Here is a 17,563-nt window from a genome sequence, read left to right as displayed (position 1 = left end):
TCATTATAGATTAGCTTACAAGTTCTGGAATTTTATATGAGTGGAATCATTTAGTATGTACTCTTTTTTAGCTTAGCTTCTTTCATAGCATAATGATTTTGTGATTTATCCATATTTTTGTACATACTAGTAGTTCATTCCTTTTTATTGCTAAATAGTATTCCATTGTACAGATATACCATAGTTTGCTTATCCATTTACCTATTGATGGACATTTGGATTGTTTCCAGTTTTTTTTTTTTAATTTAATTAATTAATTTATTTATTTATGGCTGTGTTGGGTCTTCGTTTCTGTGTGAGGGCTTTCTCTAGTTGCAGCAAGCGGGGGCCACTCTTCATCACGGTGCGCGGGCCTCTCACTATCGCGGCCTCTCTTGTTGCGGAGCACAGGCTCCAGACGTGCAGGCTCAGTAATTGTGGCTCACGGGCCCAGTTGCTCCACGGCATGTGGGATCCCCCCAGACCAGGGCTCGAACCCGTGTCCCCTGCATTGGCAGGCAGACTCTCAACCACTGTGCCACCAGGGAAGCCCTCCAGTTTTTGACTACTACTAATAAAGCTGTTGTGAACATTTGTATACAAGTCTTTGTATGGACACAAGTTTTCATTTCTTTTGCGTAAACACCTAGGTGTAGAATGGCTGGGTCATATGGGAAGTGCTTGTTAAGAAACTGCCAAACTGTTTTCCAAAGAGGCTGCACCATTTTACATTCCCACCAGTAGCGTATGAAAGTTTCATTTGCCCTACATTCTGACAATACTTGGTTTGGTCTGTCTTTTTGATTTTAGCCAGTTTAGCGGGTGTGGCTTTAATTTGCATTTCCCTGATGAGTAATGATGTTGAGCATCTTTTCATGTGCTTATTGATCATTTGTGTACCTTCTTTGGAGAAATAGCTTATCAAATCTTTAGCCCATTTTTAATTGGGTTGTTTTTTTATTAATGAGTTGTAGAGTTCTTTTTTATTTATTTATTTATTAAAGTTTTTTTTTTTTTTTTTTGGTTGCGTTGGGTCTTCATTGCTGTGCTTGGGCTTTTCTCTAGTTGCGGCGAAGGGGGGATACTCTTCATTGGCGGTGCGCAGGCTTCTCATTGTGGTGGCTTTTCTTGTTACGAAGCACGGGCTCTAGGTGCGCAGGTTTAGCAGTTGTGTCTTGTGGGCTCTAGAGCGCAGGCTCAGTAGCTGTGGCTCACGGGCTTAGTTGCTCCGCGGCATGTGGGATCTTCCCTGACCAGGGCTCGAACCCGTGTCCCCTGCATTGGCAGGCGGATTCTTAACCACTGCGCCACCAGTGAAGCCCAGGAGTTCCTTATATGTTCTGGATACCAGTCTTTTGTCCACTGTAAGTGTTGCAAACAGTTTCTCTCAGTCTGTGGCTTACCTTTTTTTTCTTAGTAGTGTTTCAAAGAGCAAAAGTTTTAATTTTGATTGAAATCCAATATATCATTTGTTTCCTTCTATATTCTGCACTTTTTTTATACAAAAAAGAACTTTTGAGAAACTGTTAAGAAACTTTTGTTTGCGCTAAGGACATTCAGATTTTCTCCTCTTGTATCACTTTACATTTTTTACAGGATAACACAGTCATGGATTATTGTTTAGTTTTAAATTAACTTTTAAAAAATAAATAAATTTTTTAAAAGTGGGAAGAACCTTTAAAATGGGTATTAAAAGAGTACATACTATATAATTACGCTCTTACAATGTACAAAACTGTGCCGGTAGGGACTTCCCTGGCGATCCAGTGGTTAAGACTCCAAGCTTCCACTGCAGGGGGCGTGGGTTCAATCCCTGGTCTGGGAACTAAGCTCCTACATGCTGCGTGGCACAGCCAAAGGAAAAAAAAAAAACCAACAACAACTGTGCTGGTAGAAGTCAGGATAGTGGTCACCCTGGACAGGGGCCAGTATATGGGAGATGCTTCTGGGGCACTGGGAATGTTCCCTTTCTTGATTTGGGTCCTGGTTAAGGTTTGTTTGTTTTGGTTTGTTAAGTCTGTGAAAAATGTATCTAGCTGCAAACTTAAGTTTCTGAAAAATGTATCTAGCTGCAAACTTACAATTCATATTCTATGTGTTTCTACTTATTTTCCAGGATTGTGTACAGCTGAATCAGTACACACTGAAGGACGAAATTGGAAAGGTAAATATCCCAGGAGCCAGGCTGGTTTTCCATACCTACCAAGGATGTCTCGGATACTGTGGAGGGAACCCCACTAGATTTGGGAGTGGGAGAGGAGTCCTTGGAGATGAGGCTGGGAGGGGGAGGGTTTTGTCATTTATGGTCCATCTGTTTTGTTTTATTTTGTTTTGTTTTTACATCGTACTGTGTTTCTACAAAAGCTCACAAAGCTTCCAGGGAAATTCCATATCACCAACATTGGTGTTGGCTTTTTTTCTCCTTAAGGCACTCTCACATCTGTTTTTGCTTTTATATTAGCCAATGGGCAGTATCATTGCAAGGGTCAAAAACTCAAATGCCAATAGAGAACAAGTGAATAATATAAATGAGGAAAACATGCTAGGTATAAGACAGTAGGGAGTGGTGAGGACTGTGGCAAACTGTTAACATATGGAAATGATTATGGCTCCATATCCATATCAGAATCTGGATTTTTATATCTGACCTGTTTTATAATGTTGGCCACCAATTCAAACTTTCTAAAAACTGCAGATCCAGCAACATACAGGGTGGATTTTGCCAATGGGCTGCCAGTTTGCAAGCTCTGTATTAGGGTCCTCATTTCGCAGATCATAACTTCTGAATAGTATGTCACAGACATCTCCCTTTATCCAGGGCTCCTATGGCGTGGTCAAGCTGGCCTACAATGAAAATGACAATACCTACTACGTGAGTATCCACTTCCCCCTCCCTCCCCATCCTTGTCCAAAGAAAAAGACTCCTTTCTAGCACTTGCCTTCCTGGAAGGTTTTCTTAGCTGTTGTCTCATTTTATTCTTAGGTCATGTTTATTCTGTGCATTAGGAAGGAAGTGGGGAAATGGGGAGGTGAAGTGATTGGCTCAGGAAGATTGAGTGAATAAATTCGGCAAATGTCTCATATCCTTACTCTGGGCTACCCTTTCTACATCCTCCACAGCACTAAGAACTGGGTAGTAGTGAGACAAACTGCCCTGTGGCTGAGACTTTGAAATCAGTCCAATATGGGTTCAAATCCTTGCTCTCCCATGTGCCAATTATGTGTCCTTGGACAAGTGACATAAATGCTGAACCTCAGTTTCCCCACGTGTAAAATGTCCCTTGCCCATCACTCCAGCTCACTTGTGTCTTGATTCAGTGCTAACGAATCCCAAGGTTTGTGGCCTCCCAGCTGGGAGAGCTGACCTGGAACCTTGGAAGTACCCTCCGGCCTGGAGGGACCCCAGGACTCAACTCCGTGGAGTTGACCCATTCCAGTGACAAGGTGCTCACTACATTGTCCTGCGGCTGCTGGGTCACTGACAGCTTGGGCAGGCCTAGGAGTGGAAGGAACTCTCCCTCCACCCTCCTCCCCATTTTAACCAGGACGTGGGGTCTTTCCTCCCACAGGCAATGAAGGTGCTGTCCAAAAAGAAACTGATCCGACAGGCGGGCTTTCCACGTGAGTTTGTTGGGCCAGGGCCTTTGTTCTTAGGTGCAGGGGCTGGGGCAATACAGAGAAGACCCACTGAATGGTGTCCCCTGCAGAGGTGTCCTGGGTGGATTCCCCTAAGACAGCGTTGGGCCTCCTGCTGACGTTTTAAATTCATTTTCTTTTAAAAATATTTATTGGGCTTCCCTGGTGGCGCAGTGGTTGAGAATCTGCCTGCCAATGCAGGGGACACGGGTTCGAGCCCTGGTCTGGGAAGATCCCACATGCCACGGAGCAACTGGGCCCGTGAGCCACAGTTACTGAGCCTGCGCGTCTGGAGCCTGTGCTCCGCAACAAGAGAGGCCGCGATGGTGAGAGGCCCGCGCACCGCGATGAAGAGTGGCCCCCACTTGCCGCAACTAGAGAAAGCCCTCGCACAGAAACAAAGACCCAACACAGCCATAAATAAATAAATAAATAAATAAATAAAAGAACGTGAATTTCTTTAAAAAAAAAATTTATTGAAGTAATATAGGTATCAAGTAAAAAAAATCCCTCAGAGGAAAACAGTTTGACTGTTCCTCGAAAAGTTAAACATGCTGTCACCGTATGACCCAGCAATTCTGCTCCTAGGCATATATACCCAAGAGAATTGAACACACATGTTCACACATGCTCGTACATGAAGGCTCATAGTAGCACTCTTCATAATAGCCAAAATGTAGAAACAACCCCAAATGTCTGTCAACGGATGAATGAATAAATAAAAGGTGGTCTGTCTAGTCAATGGAATATTATCCAGCCATAAAAAGAAATGAAATTCTGATACATGCTGCAATGCAGATGACCTTGAAAACATGATGGTAAATGAAAGAAGCCAGACAAAAAAGGCCACATATTGTATGATTCCACTTATATGAAATGTCCGGAATAGGTAAATCCACAGAGACAGCAGATTAGTGATTTCCAGGGGCTAGGGTTAAAAGGGAGTGGGGACTGACTGCTAATAGGTATGGGTTTTTTTTGTGGGGGGGTTGAAAATGTTCAAGACTTAATGGTGAGGGACTTCCCTGGTGGCACAGTGGTTAAGAATCCGCCTGCCAATGCAGGGGACACGGGTTCGATCCCTGCTCCGGGAAGATCCCACATGCCACAGAGCAACTAAGCCCATGCGCCACAACTACTGAACCTGCGCTCTAGAGCCTGTGAGCCACAAGTATGGAGTCTGCTCGCCACAACTACTGAAGCCCGTACACCCTAGAGCCTGTGTGCCACAACTACTGAGCCCACGCGCCTCAGCTACCGAAGCCTGTGCACTGTAGGGCCCGCGTGCCGCAACTACTGCGCCTGCGTGCTGCAACTACTGAAGCCCGTGCGCCTAGAGCCCGTGCTCCACAAGAGAAGCCACTGCAGTGAGAAGCCCACGTGCTGCAACGAAGGGTAACCCCTGCTCGCCACAACTAGAGAGAAAGCCTGTGTGCAGCAAGACCCAATGCAGCCAAAAATTTAAAAAATTTAAAAAAAAAAGACCTAGTGGTGATGGTTTCACAACCTTGTGAATGTACTAAAAACCATTAAATTATATATTTTAAAATGATGAATTAAAAAAATTGAAATACCATAAGGTATTTCAATTATATCTACAAAAATGCAAAAGAACAGAAGGGTGTATAACGGAGATCAACAGTTTCTTGCTATACTCCTCCCTCTCCCTGTAGGCAGCCCCCACTTTTAGCTCTTTTAGCAGCTGGTAGTTACTGCATGTGATCAGGTGTAGGTGAACATATGCTGCTCCAGCATAAGCTCCCTGCCAGCAGTGCTGAGCAAAATGTTGGCTTGAGCTGAAAAGAGAAAGTAGATAAGAAGAAACATAAATCCCAAAACCCTGTCCTATCACCAGGACCCTGGTTTATCCTGCTTATCTGAACTCTGAGCCAGATAATATCCTTGTGCCATTATTTCTTGATTTATTAGTTTTTGACATTTACTTCTGACTTGCTCTGAGGATGACTTAAACCACTCCCTTCCTCCCTTTCCCTAACCAGGCAATGAGGTGATACCACAATGTTCAGCTCCTTTGTTGTTACTACCCTTGTCACTTTCTCCCTTGTTACAGCAGATGCAGCAAGTATCTTTCCTTTGACCTTGCCTTGCCTCTGTTCACATCCCACTCTGACACCTGCACCTCTGCTTTTACTTTTCCAAGGCTGACACATCCACATTCTGTTCTGTTAGTCACACTTACATCCTTACTTACATATAATATGCAGTGCAAGTGTTTTGACTGTGGACCTTTCCATCACTGTGACCTTTTGACTATCAGTCACTGCAGGGCCAAGCAAATCCTTTGTTTTTTCTCTCATCAGCTCTTACTTCTTTTCCTATCCTGGACTTTATTTTATATCTCTGCTACTTCCATGAGTTATGGAGGTGAAGGATAATGTTTTTGTCCATCTTATGGAGTGGGAAAACCGAGCTCCAGAGAGGGGAATATTGAGATTGCTGAACTAGACCTCAGACTTCTTCTCCTTGTACCTCAGTGAACTCTTGATTCTCACTGTGGCCTGGGGAATGGGACAGGAAGGAGAGAATTAACAGAAGGCTGGGCAAGGGGACTGGGTCTCCAGCGTCAGTAGTTTCCAGCAGCAGAGGAGTCAGATGAAGAGAAGGCTATTTAAAGCCCCAGTGATTAAGAATCTGCCTGCCAGTGCAGGGGACACAGGTTCGATCTCTGCTCCGGGAAGATCCCACAACTACTGAGCCAGTGCGCCACATCTACTGAAGCCCACGTGCTCTAGGGTCCGCGTGCCGCAACTACTGGGCCCACGTGCTGCAACTGCTGAATCCTGTGCGCCTAGAGCCCATGCTCTGCAACAAGAGAAGCCACTGCAGGGAGAAGCCTGTGCACCTCAAAGAAGAGTAGCTCCCGCTCGCTGCAACTAGAGAAAGCCCGCGTGCAGCATCGAAGACCCAACGCAGCCAAAATAAATAAATAAGTAAATAAAGCCCCCTGTGGCATCAGCCATTCCAGCCCTTCTGAGAGCCCCCCCCCACTTCATTTGTCCTGCCTACAGTCCCCCTCTGCAGAGGAAAGTCCTTTGCCCTGACTCTGGGATGGTTCATGTCTCCTCCAGGTCGCCCCCCTCCCCGAGGGACCCGGCCAGCCCCCAGGGGCTGCATCCAGCCCAGGGGCCCCATTGAGCAGGTGTACCAGGAAATTGCCATCCTCAAGAAGCTGGACCACCCCAACGTGGTGAAGCTGGTGGAGGTGAGGTGGGGAGACACGGAGGAGAGAGGGAGGAATGGTGATGGTCCAGCCCTGTCTCTGTTATTATCAAAATGCCATACCACTGGTTTCCAGAGAGAGCCACACACATCAAACAGCCTGTTGCAGGGCTGAGTGGTAGTTATTTCTCCAGGCTCCTTCACCCTGTTATTTTGTGTAATCCTCACCCGTCGCTTAGACTATTACTTCCATTTTATAGACGAAGGAATTGAGGCTCAGAGGGATACTGAGGCTTGCCCTTCACCTGTTTCTCTCTTTTTGGAGCTGGTTCTCCTTGTACTATACATATGTGTAGTTGTAGCACAAAAGCAGCCATTTGCATGTAAACAAACGGGCCTGGCTGTGTTTCGATAAAACTTTACTTGCAGAAACAGGGGAGGGCCAGATTTGGCCTGTACGCTGTAATTTGCCAACCCCTGCTCTAGATCAGCAGTTCTCACACTTTTTGGTCTCAAGACCCTTTTATGCTCTTAAAAATAATTGAAGAATGCAGAAAACTTTTGCTTATGGGGGTTATGTTTATTAATATTTATCACATTAGAATTTAAAACTGAGAAGCTAAACAATTTTTTAATTCATTTAAAAACAACAATAATCCTACACATTAACATAAGTGATTTTTTCAAAGAAAAATAACAGAACTCTAGGTAGGCCAGTGCCTGGGTCTGACTTTTCCTCGAAGGGCAGGGCTTAGGGTTCCAGGTTGGCTGTCCCAGGCCTCTGCCTAGGATGCGTCCCTTTCTCAGGGCTCTTGTCCTGTGGCTCTTAGATGACTAGGGAAGGTGTGTGTGGTATGGGAAGAGGTGGGAGGACCAGTCTAGCCAAGGAGTCTGTCTTTGTTTCTTCCCAAAAGAAGAGAGATGGTGGCTGCAGGCTATCTCCACCTGTCACACCGAGTTTCACAATTTTAACTCTCTGATGCTTGAGTTGGCCATCTTAGAGGAAGCCCGAGGGCACTTGGTTAGCGCTTATGTCTGGATCCTGGCAGGATCTCCCTTCTCCCTTGTGCCCTGTGGTGTGTGGGCTCCCCACCCAACAAGACTCTTTACCAGCTTGCCTGTTCATTCATTCATCAGACATTTCCTGAGCACCTACTAGGTGCCTAGTCCTGTTACAGGGCACCAAGGAGGCAACCAAGGTGGATACAACATAGGTGCCTGCCCTTTGGAGAGAGGAAGATAGAAATAGTGATAAAATGAAAGCAGGAAGGCCGTAAAAGAGAGAAAGAAAGTGCTGTGGCAGTTCCAGGCAGGGAGACATCATTTCCTGCCAGGGCAGGGGGAATGGGGACAGGATTTGAATTTTCACCCTGATGACCAGTCCATCGTCTCCTAGGAGACAGGTGGGATTCTTATTCAAGCTGAGACATTTTCCAGGGGAGGCATCTGCCCCCTCCTTTTCATAACCTCCTTTCTGGGTATTTAGGACCCTTGAGGATTTGGCTAGAATGCGCTTATTTTCCAGATGGCCATTTGGATCACGCACTCTGGGTTTTTTCCTGTGCCCTTCATCTTAACTAGGAAAAACAGTGGAAAGCGCAGCCCTCCCATTGGCAAATGCAGTCATGTGGAGATGCTTCCTCCCTGCTCATATGTTTTCTCCCTCTTCCTCTCTCCTGCTCCTCATCTCCGGCCTGTTCCATGTGGCTATGCCAACAGGTCCTGGACGACCCCAATGAGGACCATCTGTACATGGGTAAGAGAGCCCTTGCTTCCTGCCACCCTTGCTCAGGCAGCTGCTCCTGCCAAAGCCCAGGGGTGCTCTCCAGGCATCCCCTGCCCCTGGCATCTCCCACCCTTTCCTGCTCCAACTGGGCCCCACACAGAAGGCTGCACCCCTGGTTCAAAGCAGGAGGTGTAAAGGAGTTCTTGCTGGGAATTTATCTGGGTGTCCTATTCATCCATTTGCAGATATTTATTGAGTACCTACTGTGTGTTGGACACCATTCTAGGCACGAAGGATGCAGTGATGAGTACGAAAGATGAGGCCCTTGCTCTTATGAAGCTGGTATTCTAGTCAGGGAAGACAGATAGTCAACAACTACAGTCGGCCCTCCGTGTCCACAGGTTCTGCATCTGCAGATTCAACCAAATGTGGATCGAAAATATTAAAAAGAAAAAATTTCAGAATGTTCCAAAAAGTAAAACTTGAATTTGCAAAAAGTAAAATTGCACTGGCAACTATTTACATAGCATTTATATTGTATTCGATATTATAAGTAATCTAGAGATGATTTAAAGTATAGGGGAGGATGTGCATAGGTTATACTATGTTGCAAATACTATGCAAATGGTGTAGTATGCAAATACTACACCATTTCATATAAGGAACTTGAGCATCTGTGGATTTTGGTACCCACGGGGGTTCCTGGAACCAATTCCCCATGGATCCCGAGGGATGACTGTAAATAGAGCAGATAATCAACTTCAGATAGATACTCTGAAGAAGATTAAACAGGGTGATGTGAGAGAGAGATGGAGGGGCCACGGCAGAAAGGAGGTGACCATTTAGCACCTGAATATCAAGGACACAGCCCTGTTGCATCTGAGGAAGAGCATTCCAGGCAGAGGAAACAGCAGGTACAAAGTCCCCAAGGCTGGTGAGAGCTTAGTGTGTTTGAGAAAAATGTGGCTGCTGCAGAGAAAACCAGGGAGACGGGGTGGGGATGAAGATGGAGGGCCTGGGAGGCCATGATGGGGCATTTGGAGCCTTGAGGGGCCATTGAAGGGTCTGGGCCCTGCACACTGAAATGGAAGGACTCAGGTATGTCCTCAGAGACCTCATTTTTAAAAAGTGATGAGGACATGGGGCAGTTCTCAGTCAGTTCCCAGCATAAGCGCTGATGAGGGAAGGAAGTGCAGGACTAATTCAAAGCTGGACAGCAGACCCTCAGGCCCAGGAAGGCGTGATCAACAGGTCACATGTCCCACTGTTGTCTGGCTTGGGTAGGTGTTCAGACTAGCGTATGCATTTCGCGCGGGTACAGATGACAGCTGGGAGGGGTATTAAGGAGATGAGTGGTATGGGCAGGGCCAAGCCCAGCCTGTCTCCTGGATGAGCACAGGGTGATCCTTTGCTGCACAGGGAGTGGTTAATCATAAATAATGGGTCTGGTTTGGAACTAGAGCTCAGAGCTCAATTTCCCCTAAAGTAGTTGCCATGGTTCAATTCCAAGGATGCTGTTGTTGCTTAGGACATTTTATTTTTCATCACCTCCCCCACCCAGGTTTTTATTATGAAAAATGTTAAAGTTGAAAGAAGAGTACGATGAGTACCTGTTTACCTATCGCCCAGATTCAACAGTTAGTAATTTTTGTCATATTTGCTTTATCAGTCTAGCCACCCACCCATCCATTTCTCTGTATTTTTTTGCTGAACCACCCAAGAGTAAAGTAGCAGACATGTTGACACTTCAGGCCCTAAACATTTTGGCCTGCATCTCCTACATGATCACAATAATCCTCCCGTTATTGCACCTGGAAAAGTTAATGCCAGTTCCTTAAGAGCATCTAGTGTGCAGGCCATATTCCAATTTTAGAACTTTAAAAACCTTCCTTTAGAAACATTTTAGAGGGTACACAGTAAACAACATCAGATATGATAACTTTAAAAAATTGTGAAACATTCATATAATAAAAATATGAACATCACAGAGTCATAATTTCTCAAAATGTGGTACCAACACCACTTTAAATATATGAGACAATTTTAGGTGGTATATGGACCAACATTTAAAAAATTTTTTCGATTTAATTTATCATTGCATAGGAAAAACTATAACCAGCACGGTAAACGCATGATTTCCTGGATATTATTACCCGGGATAAGGCTAAAAGTTTTAACACTAAGTCAATTTAAAGAAAAGTGTGAAATAAACAATAGTTTACATGGTATATAGATATGGCCAGATTATAAACATGGTAGGCAAATGAGTGAAGTTTGGGGAAATATAGAAGAAATCATAAAATGTAAAAGATAATTTTTGGCCCAGAATGGCATCCGCAGCATAATTTGCTCGCTTGGGGCCCCAGACCTGACACCGAATGGCTGTGGGCTGTTTCTGAGGAGATGGGTTGTTCTTTCAACAAACATTACAGTTTGTCAGGCCCTGTTCTAGGTTCTTCAAGGAACGAAACTCAACCCCCTACCCTCCCACCCCCGCTCCCTCAGGGCACTTTATTGCTCTGGTGAGGATGGACAGACACACTCAGACCTAAGTATTAGGCATAGGCTTCCAAGGTGACAATATCATGGGAAAAAGCTAACCTGAGCAGGGTCACAGGAGTCAGGAGTTCCAGGTTGGGGAACTGCGAAACAGAGTGGCTCCTCAAGATGCCTCACTCAGGTGACATTTGTGCAGGACAGTGGAGACCAGATGGCAGAGGACATTTCACACCATTGTAAAACTTTGCCTTTTACTCTGAGCAAGAAGGGAGCCCCTTGAGGGTTTTGAGCCAAGGAGTCGAATGAGTGTGTAAAGAACGTGACCCAAGCCTCAAAGAAGAGTTTCCTAAGCCATTTGGACCAGGCAGCTTCATGGACAGAGTTTTTCACTTCTCGAGGTGGCAGTGTGGGAAGGAGCCATGCGATTTTGGTATGTGATTCCAGCGGTTTTGAAAAAATCCCGACACTGTTATTTTTTAGTTTCCAGCCACAGCTGTGTGTGGTGAGGACAGACAGGGCAGTGTGTGAAGCCAGGTTGCAGGTATCAGCAAGGGTTCTGCAACTGCAGGCCTGACCCTCAAAGGGTAGAGAATACGACTGGTATTTCTTGGGGTTAAAAACTTTCCACCACTGCTCAGCTCCAGGAGTGGTTAAACTGTAAGTGACTGAAAATAGACCTGTTTCAACAGGCCAGCTTCCCTCATGCCAACCGAGTTATAGTGCTTGGGAGGAAGCACAGAAATTCATGAAGCAGCTCTTGAAAGTTAAGTTTACATAACCAAGGTGGGAAAGCAAGAGCTGAGGGCACCAGCGCTCCTGTCGGTGGAAGCCTTACCTTCAGCGCCATTACTTTTGCTTCTAATCACAGCCTGAAGCCATAGCAGATTTCTCCTAACTAGGGTTTGGCCAACACTGGTTGATGAATGTGAAAACAGGGTGGGGCCCTGGGGGAGTTAAGTTCCTTTTCAGGTCAGAACCTTTAAGCCCTCTTTTTGTCTGAGGAGCTGGCTCTTTCTCCTTGGCCACCTCAGCCCTTGGACAAGCTTTGAAACAACCCTTCTTCCATAAGAAGCTCCAATGTGGGTAGATGCTTCCAGAAAACAGACAATTCCAAAGTCATTCTCCACTGGATTTTGAAATCCACTGTGCTGTTTTTTTCATTTCCTAAGGTACAGCTTCATATTCCCACTTATATTTGTACAACCAGAACAAAATTAAAATAACTACACCACATGACCCAGCAATTCCACTCCTAAGTATATACCCCAAAGAATTGAAAACAGATAGCCACACAAATACTTAACATGAATGTTCATAGCAGCATTATTCATAATAGCCAAAATGTGGAAATAACCTAAATGTCCATCAGTTGATGAATGGATAAACAAAATGTGGCATATCCACACCATGGAATATTATACAGCCATAAAAAGGAACAAAGTACTGATACATGCTACAACATGGATGAACCTTGAAAACATGCTAAGTGAAAAAGCCAGTTACCAAAGGTTGCATATTGTATGAGTCCACATATAGGAAATGTACAGAATAGGCAAATCTATGGAAACAGAAAGCGGATTAGTGGTTGCCGGGGCTAGGGGGAGGCACAGAGTTTCTTTTTAGGGGCTGAAAATGTTCTGGAACTAGATAGAGGGGATGCTTTCACTGGAGGCAGTGGAATACTAAATGCCACTGAATCATGCATTTTAAAATAGTTTAATCTTCTGAAAATTTCACCTCAACTTTTAGAAATGCAAAAAATAACCCACCTCCCCAACAACAAAAAAACTGTGCATTCCCTGAATATGATTTATGTAATACTTGATGGTGGGGGGGCGGTCCCCACATACACAGGGCTGGGAGGAAGCTGGCAGGGAGTGAGGCATTTGTGTGTCGCACATGATTGTGAGTCAAGAAGGGCCCGTTTAGGAGGAATAGGATGAGTTGGCCTTTGAGGTGGTGGGGAGAGCTCCATCCCCCACCTCTAGCTCCAAGTCTTGGTTTGGATTGAGAGTCACAGGAAAGGGTTTGCAGGCCAGCTGACCACAGAGTGCTGAAGAGTTGGAACAATGTTATCCTTTTTATTTATTTATTTTTGGCTACGTTGGGTCTTTGTTGTGGTGCGCGGGCTTCTCATTGTGGTGGCTTCTCTTGTTGCAGAGCACGGGCTCTAGGCACGCGGACATCAGTAGTTGCAGCACGTGGGCTCAGTAGTTGTGGCACACGGGCTTAGTTGCTCTGTGGCATATGAGATCTTCCCGGACCAGGGATCGAACCCGTGTCCCCTGCGTTGGCAGGCGGATTCTTAACCACTGCGCCACCAGGGAAGTCCTATCCAACAATTCTTGATGTAGCCTGGCAGCTTGGAAAATGTGAGAGGGGTCATCGATACCTGTTCTTGCTGTTTCTTGAATTGAAACTTTGCTAGAGTTCAGAAGTCCCCTAGGGCTACTTCTTTGTGCCTAAGTAAATTGATGTTTGAGTTGTGTCCCCTTAGACCTGTTCTTTGGCATAAGGTGGCTCAGGACCTGGGTGTGAGTGAGAGGACACAGTTCAGCATCAGTTAGATCCCTGGGAGTCGCCCCCACCCCCCAGGTATGAGAGGAAGATGAAAGGAGTCCAGGAGCCGCCCCCACCTGTCTCGGGTCTTCCTGCTTTGTTTTCTCTGGTAGAGGGTCCTCAACTGTTTGAGGACTAGAAGTTCAGCCAGGCTGGGGTCCCAGGGATACCAGAAATCTCTGACCCCTAGCCTCCTCATGGGAACTTAGAAAAGCAGAACCTTCCATGGTTTTGGTTCAGTGGACTGTTCCTCGCCCCAGCCCCAATGTTAGTTGCAGTGCTTCTTGGTGTTTCTAGGGGTGGTTGGGAGTTGGGGAGGAGGGGGAGGAAGATGGATTTCCAAATTCTCAGTGTAACCATTCACCCCCTTCTCTATCCTACAGTGTTTGAACTGGTCAACCAAGGGTGAGTGTCCCCATTCCCAGCAGGTGTGATGCTCGAAGCTTCTTGAGTTGCAAAGCTGAGTGAGGTGGTGAGAGAGGGCAAAGGCCAGCGTGTCTGGTTTGCTTTTCATGCATGTATCGACTTTTCAGGCCTGTGATGGAAGTGCCCACCCTCAAACCGCTCTCTGAAGACCAGGCCCGTTTCTATTTCCAGGATCTGATCAAAGGCATCGAGTACTGTAAGTGGGGCCTGTGGGAGGACTCTCACCCAGGGGGTGCTTAGCATTCCCAGGTAGTGGATGGAAAGTGGAGGGTTTCTTATTTCCCTCCTGGAGCACAGGGAGGTGTGCAGGAAAAAGAACTGTCTGAGCTGCAGAGAGACCTGCTGGGGCCATGCCCCCTGCGAGCAGAAACCCTTCTTCCTGCCACACAGAAAAATTAAGAGCAATAGTGTTAGTGACTGTTCATCCAGCACTTTCTATGTGTCCCAGGCACTGTTAAGTGCCTTGCATCTTCCCTTATTCCCAACAACCTTGGGATCCTGTTAATCTCCTGGAACCTTAGTTCCTCATCTGTAAAATGGGAATAAAATATCTCTCGCCAGGTCTGAAATCAGCCAGGACATCAGTAGTATTGACTGGCAGGGTGTCCTTTCTGCTTCTGGTTGTTAAACATGTTGACTCATACCCTTTGCCTATTACATAGGATTGTTGTGAGATTGAAATGGGGTGAATGGGAAGCACTTAACACAGGGCAAGGCCTCAGACTGGGCATTCAGCAAAGTCAGCTGCTGCTCCTATTACCAATATCATCATTTCATCATCACCATCATCATCATCATCTTCATCATCATCACCCCAGAAATGCAGTTGGGTCTTCCAAACCATAGGACTGTCCTCTCCCATGAGCTGACATCCAGGCAGGAGCAGTTAGCCAAGTCCTCAGTCCTGTTGTGCTTCACACTTCAAATTGACCTGCTCCAGTCATTGTTGGTTTGGTGTTCAGGTTGAGTGGTGGCATTAGTAAATGAAAAGATGTTTGTCACAAGTCTTGAGGCTTCTAGCTGGGAGCCAAGCTCAACAAAAACTCTCCATGCACTCATGACTTAAGACTGTAGCAGGCAGTTACCAACAGCTATTGGCAGTCAGTGTTTCTCTCCTCACTTTGGAGGATGGGACAACTTCCTTAGAGACACTCCCCTTATCTTTCAGAGCTGTGGGTGTTCAGCAGGTTTGAGAGGGGAAGGCTGGGAAGGGCCTGGGACCCTGGGAGAACAGAGAGGCTCCTGCATGTGTCTCTGGGTGGTGTGGGCCACATGGAGCTCCTCACGTGGTTTTCCTGCCCCCCTCTCTCCCATCCCGCCCCCAGTACACTACCAGAAGATCATCCACCGGGACATCAAACCTTCCAACCTGCTGGTTGGAGAAGATGGGCACGTCAAGATTGCGGACTTTGGCGTGAGCAATGAGTTCAAGGGCAGCGACGCCCTCCTCTCTAACACCGTGGGCACTCCCGCCTTCATGGCGCCCGAGTCGCTCTCGGAGACCCGGAAGATCTTCTCTGGGAAGGTAGGTTTGGCCCTGCCTGCAATGAGGAGTTCTGCGTGTGTTATGGTCCTTTCAGCTGTAAGTGACAAAAACCCAACTCACTGGCTTAAACAGTGACTCCATTGGACCATGTGAATGAGGAGCAGGGTGTGTTTGTTTTCAGGCTTGGCTAGATACAGGGATTCAAAGATGAATCATCTCTCCATCTCTTAGCTCTGTTTTCCTTTTTTTAAAAAAAATTTTGTCTGCACCACGTGGCATGTGGGATCTTACTTCCCCGGCCAGGGATGAAACTGTGCCCCCTGCAGTGGAAGCGTGGAGTCTTAACCACTGGACCACCAGGGAAGTCCCCTCAGCTCTGTTTTCCTGAATTGGTTTCCTCCCCGGGTGGATGGTCATCAGCAGCTCCAGACTACTTTCTACCAGTTTACCAGCCTCAATAGAAAGAGCTTTTTTTTTTTTATGAAGAGCTCCAGTGAAAATCCTGGGATTGGCTCTGATTGGCCCAGTGTGGGTCATGTGCCCATCCTTGAACCAATCACTGTGCCTGGGGGAAGTGTTGCTCTCATTCATTGGCCAGGCCTGGGTCATGTGCCCACCCAGAGGCATGGGGTTTGGGGAGCAGGAATAGCCCCGCCCAAACTCCCATGGACTGAGCAGTCAAGAAGAGGTGGTTCCCCAAAGAAAAGCTGAAGGATTGGATGCTGGACAGGTGAAAGCATTAGATGCCCTTTACTGCCCCTTGGCCCTTCACACGGAGCTCTTTGTCTTGCAGGCACTGGATGTTTGGGCCATGGGTGTGACGCTGTACTGCTTTGTGTTTGGCCAGGTAACAGGGTGGGGTGTCCTGTATCCTGGGTGTTGTGGGTTGCCCCCTTGGATTAATAATTATCTCTCCTTGTAGGGAGATAGAACTTATTCACTTAAAAAGTTATTTCATTTTATTTCCACAATTAGATCTGAATATGAAAAAAGATGCCTTCCCAAATATACATAGTTGTATATGATAGCCATATGTGTGAAAAAACGAGCTGTTAAAACAGAAGGATTGGCAGAGGCTCTAGAGGTTGTAAATACAGTAGTTGATGAATTTAGGGCAAGGACAGCAAATATGCCACCTCTACCCTCTCCTAAACTGGAGATAGGCATCACTAATCAATAACTGCACTCTTTCTTCCTGAGCCTGGTACTGCTTTGATGTTCTTCTCAACAGTGTTCCTAGAAGCTGTTGTTGGAGGAATAGAATTGGAATGGAAGTTAAAACCCGTTTGGCATTATTGATTTAGGGAGTGCTGTTTTGTCTTCTTTCTGTTGTTGTTCTTTTGTTGTTTTTATATAACTGACATTTAGGGGCTTCTATTTTAAACTCTGAAGTTCCGATTGATTATGTGAGCAGTAAAAGTGAGGATTATTCCTTTTCATGAGCTTGTACTCCTATTGAGGAAAGCTTAAGAAACTAGTCCCGGGCTTCCCTGGTGGCGCAGTGGTTGAGAATCTGCCTGCCAATGCAGGGGACACGGGTTCGAGCCCTGGTCTGGGAAGATTCCACATGCCGCAGAGCAACTAGGCCCGTGAGCCACAATTACTGAGCCTGCGCGTCTGGAGCCTGTGCTCCGCAACAAGAGAGGCCGCGATAGTGAGAGGCCTGCGCACCGCGATGAAGAGTGGTCCCCACTTGCCACAACTAGAGAAAGCCCTCGCACAGAAACGAAGACCCAACACAGCCATAAATAAATAAAAATTAAATAAATAAATAAAAATTTAAAAAAAAAAAAAAAGAAACTAGTCCCATGAGGAAGTAAAGGAGTTTATAATCTCCTCCCCCCACCCAACATTTGATGAGAAAATTTTCAATCATATAGCCAAGTTGTTAAGAATTGTACCTCCTTACATATGCTTCAGAGTGCAGTCATTAGCTAGAGCTCACTATTGGTGGTTTTCATTTTTTTCTTTTGGGGTAAAATTTACGTATCATGGAACATGCAGATCTTAAGTGTACTATTTAATGAGCTCTGTCAAATTGATACACTTGCACAATCCAAACTCTTATCTCG

At 46.0% G+C, this 17,563-nt stretch overlaps 1 protein-coding gene across 6 annotated transcripts in view; it reads left to right on the top strand.

Annotated features, from left to right (window-relative positions):
• Positions 1 to 17,563, top strand: part of CAMKK2 (calcium/calmodulin dependent protein kinase kinase 2) — a 56,475-nt gene that overhangs the window by 18,912 nt on the left and 20,000 nt on the right. For 5 of the 6 annotated variants that reach the window (XM_007189532.3, XM_057526559.1, XM_007189535.2 and 2 more), the window contains 9 exons: positions 2,096 to 2,143; positions 2,798 to 2,851; positions 3,549 to 3,600; positions 6,705 to 6,838; positions 8,515 to 8,551; positions 13,963 to 13,984; positions 14,113 to 14,201; positions 15,331 to 15,530; positions 16,285 to 16,338. In XM_007189532.3, the coding sequence (XP_007189594.3) occupies positions 2,096 to 2,143; positions 2,798 to 2,851; positions 3,549 to 3,600; positions 6,705 to 6,838; positions 8,515 to 8,551; positions 13,963 to 13,984; positions 14,113 to 14,201; positions 15,331 to 15,530; positions 16,285 to 16,338 (690 nt within the window). The remainder of the gene's footprint in view (positions 1 to 2,095; positions 2,144 to 2,797; positions 2,852 to 3,548; positions 3,601 to 6,704; positions 6,839 to 8,514; positions 8,552 to 13,962; positions 13,985 to 14,112; positions 14,202 to 15,330; positions 15,531 to 16,284; positions 16,339 to 17,563) is intronic. The other variant, XM_028168339.2, reaches the window with a different exon arrangement.

The sequence above is a fragment of the Balaenoptera acutorostrata genome, chromosome 13 (assembly GCF_949987535.1).
Source record: "Balaenoptera acutorostrata chromosome 13, mBalAcu1.1, whole genome shotgun sequence".
NCBI lineage: Eukaryota > Metazoa > Chordata > Mammalia > Artiodactyla > Balaenopteridae > Balaenoptera > Balaenoptera acutorostrata.
This window is presented reverse-complemented; position numbering and strand designations above follow the sequence as displayed.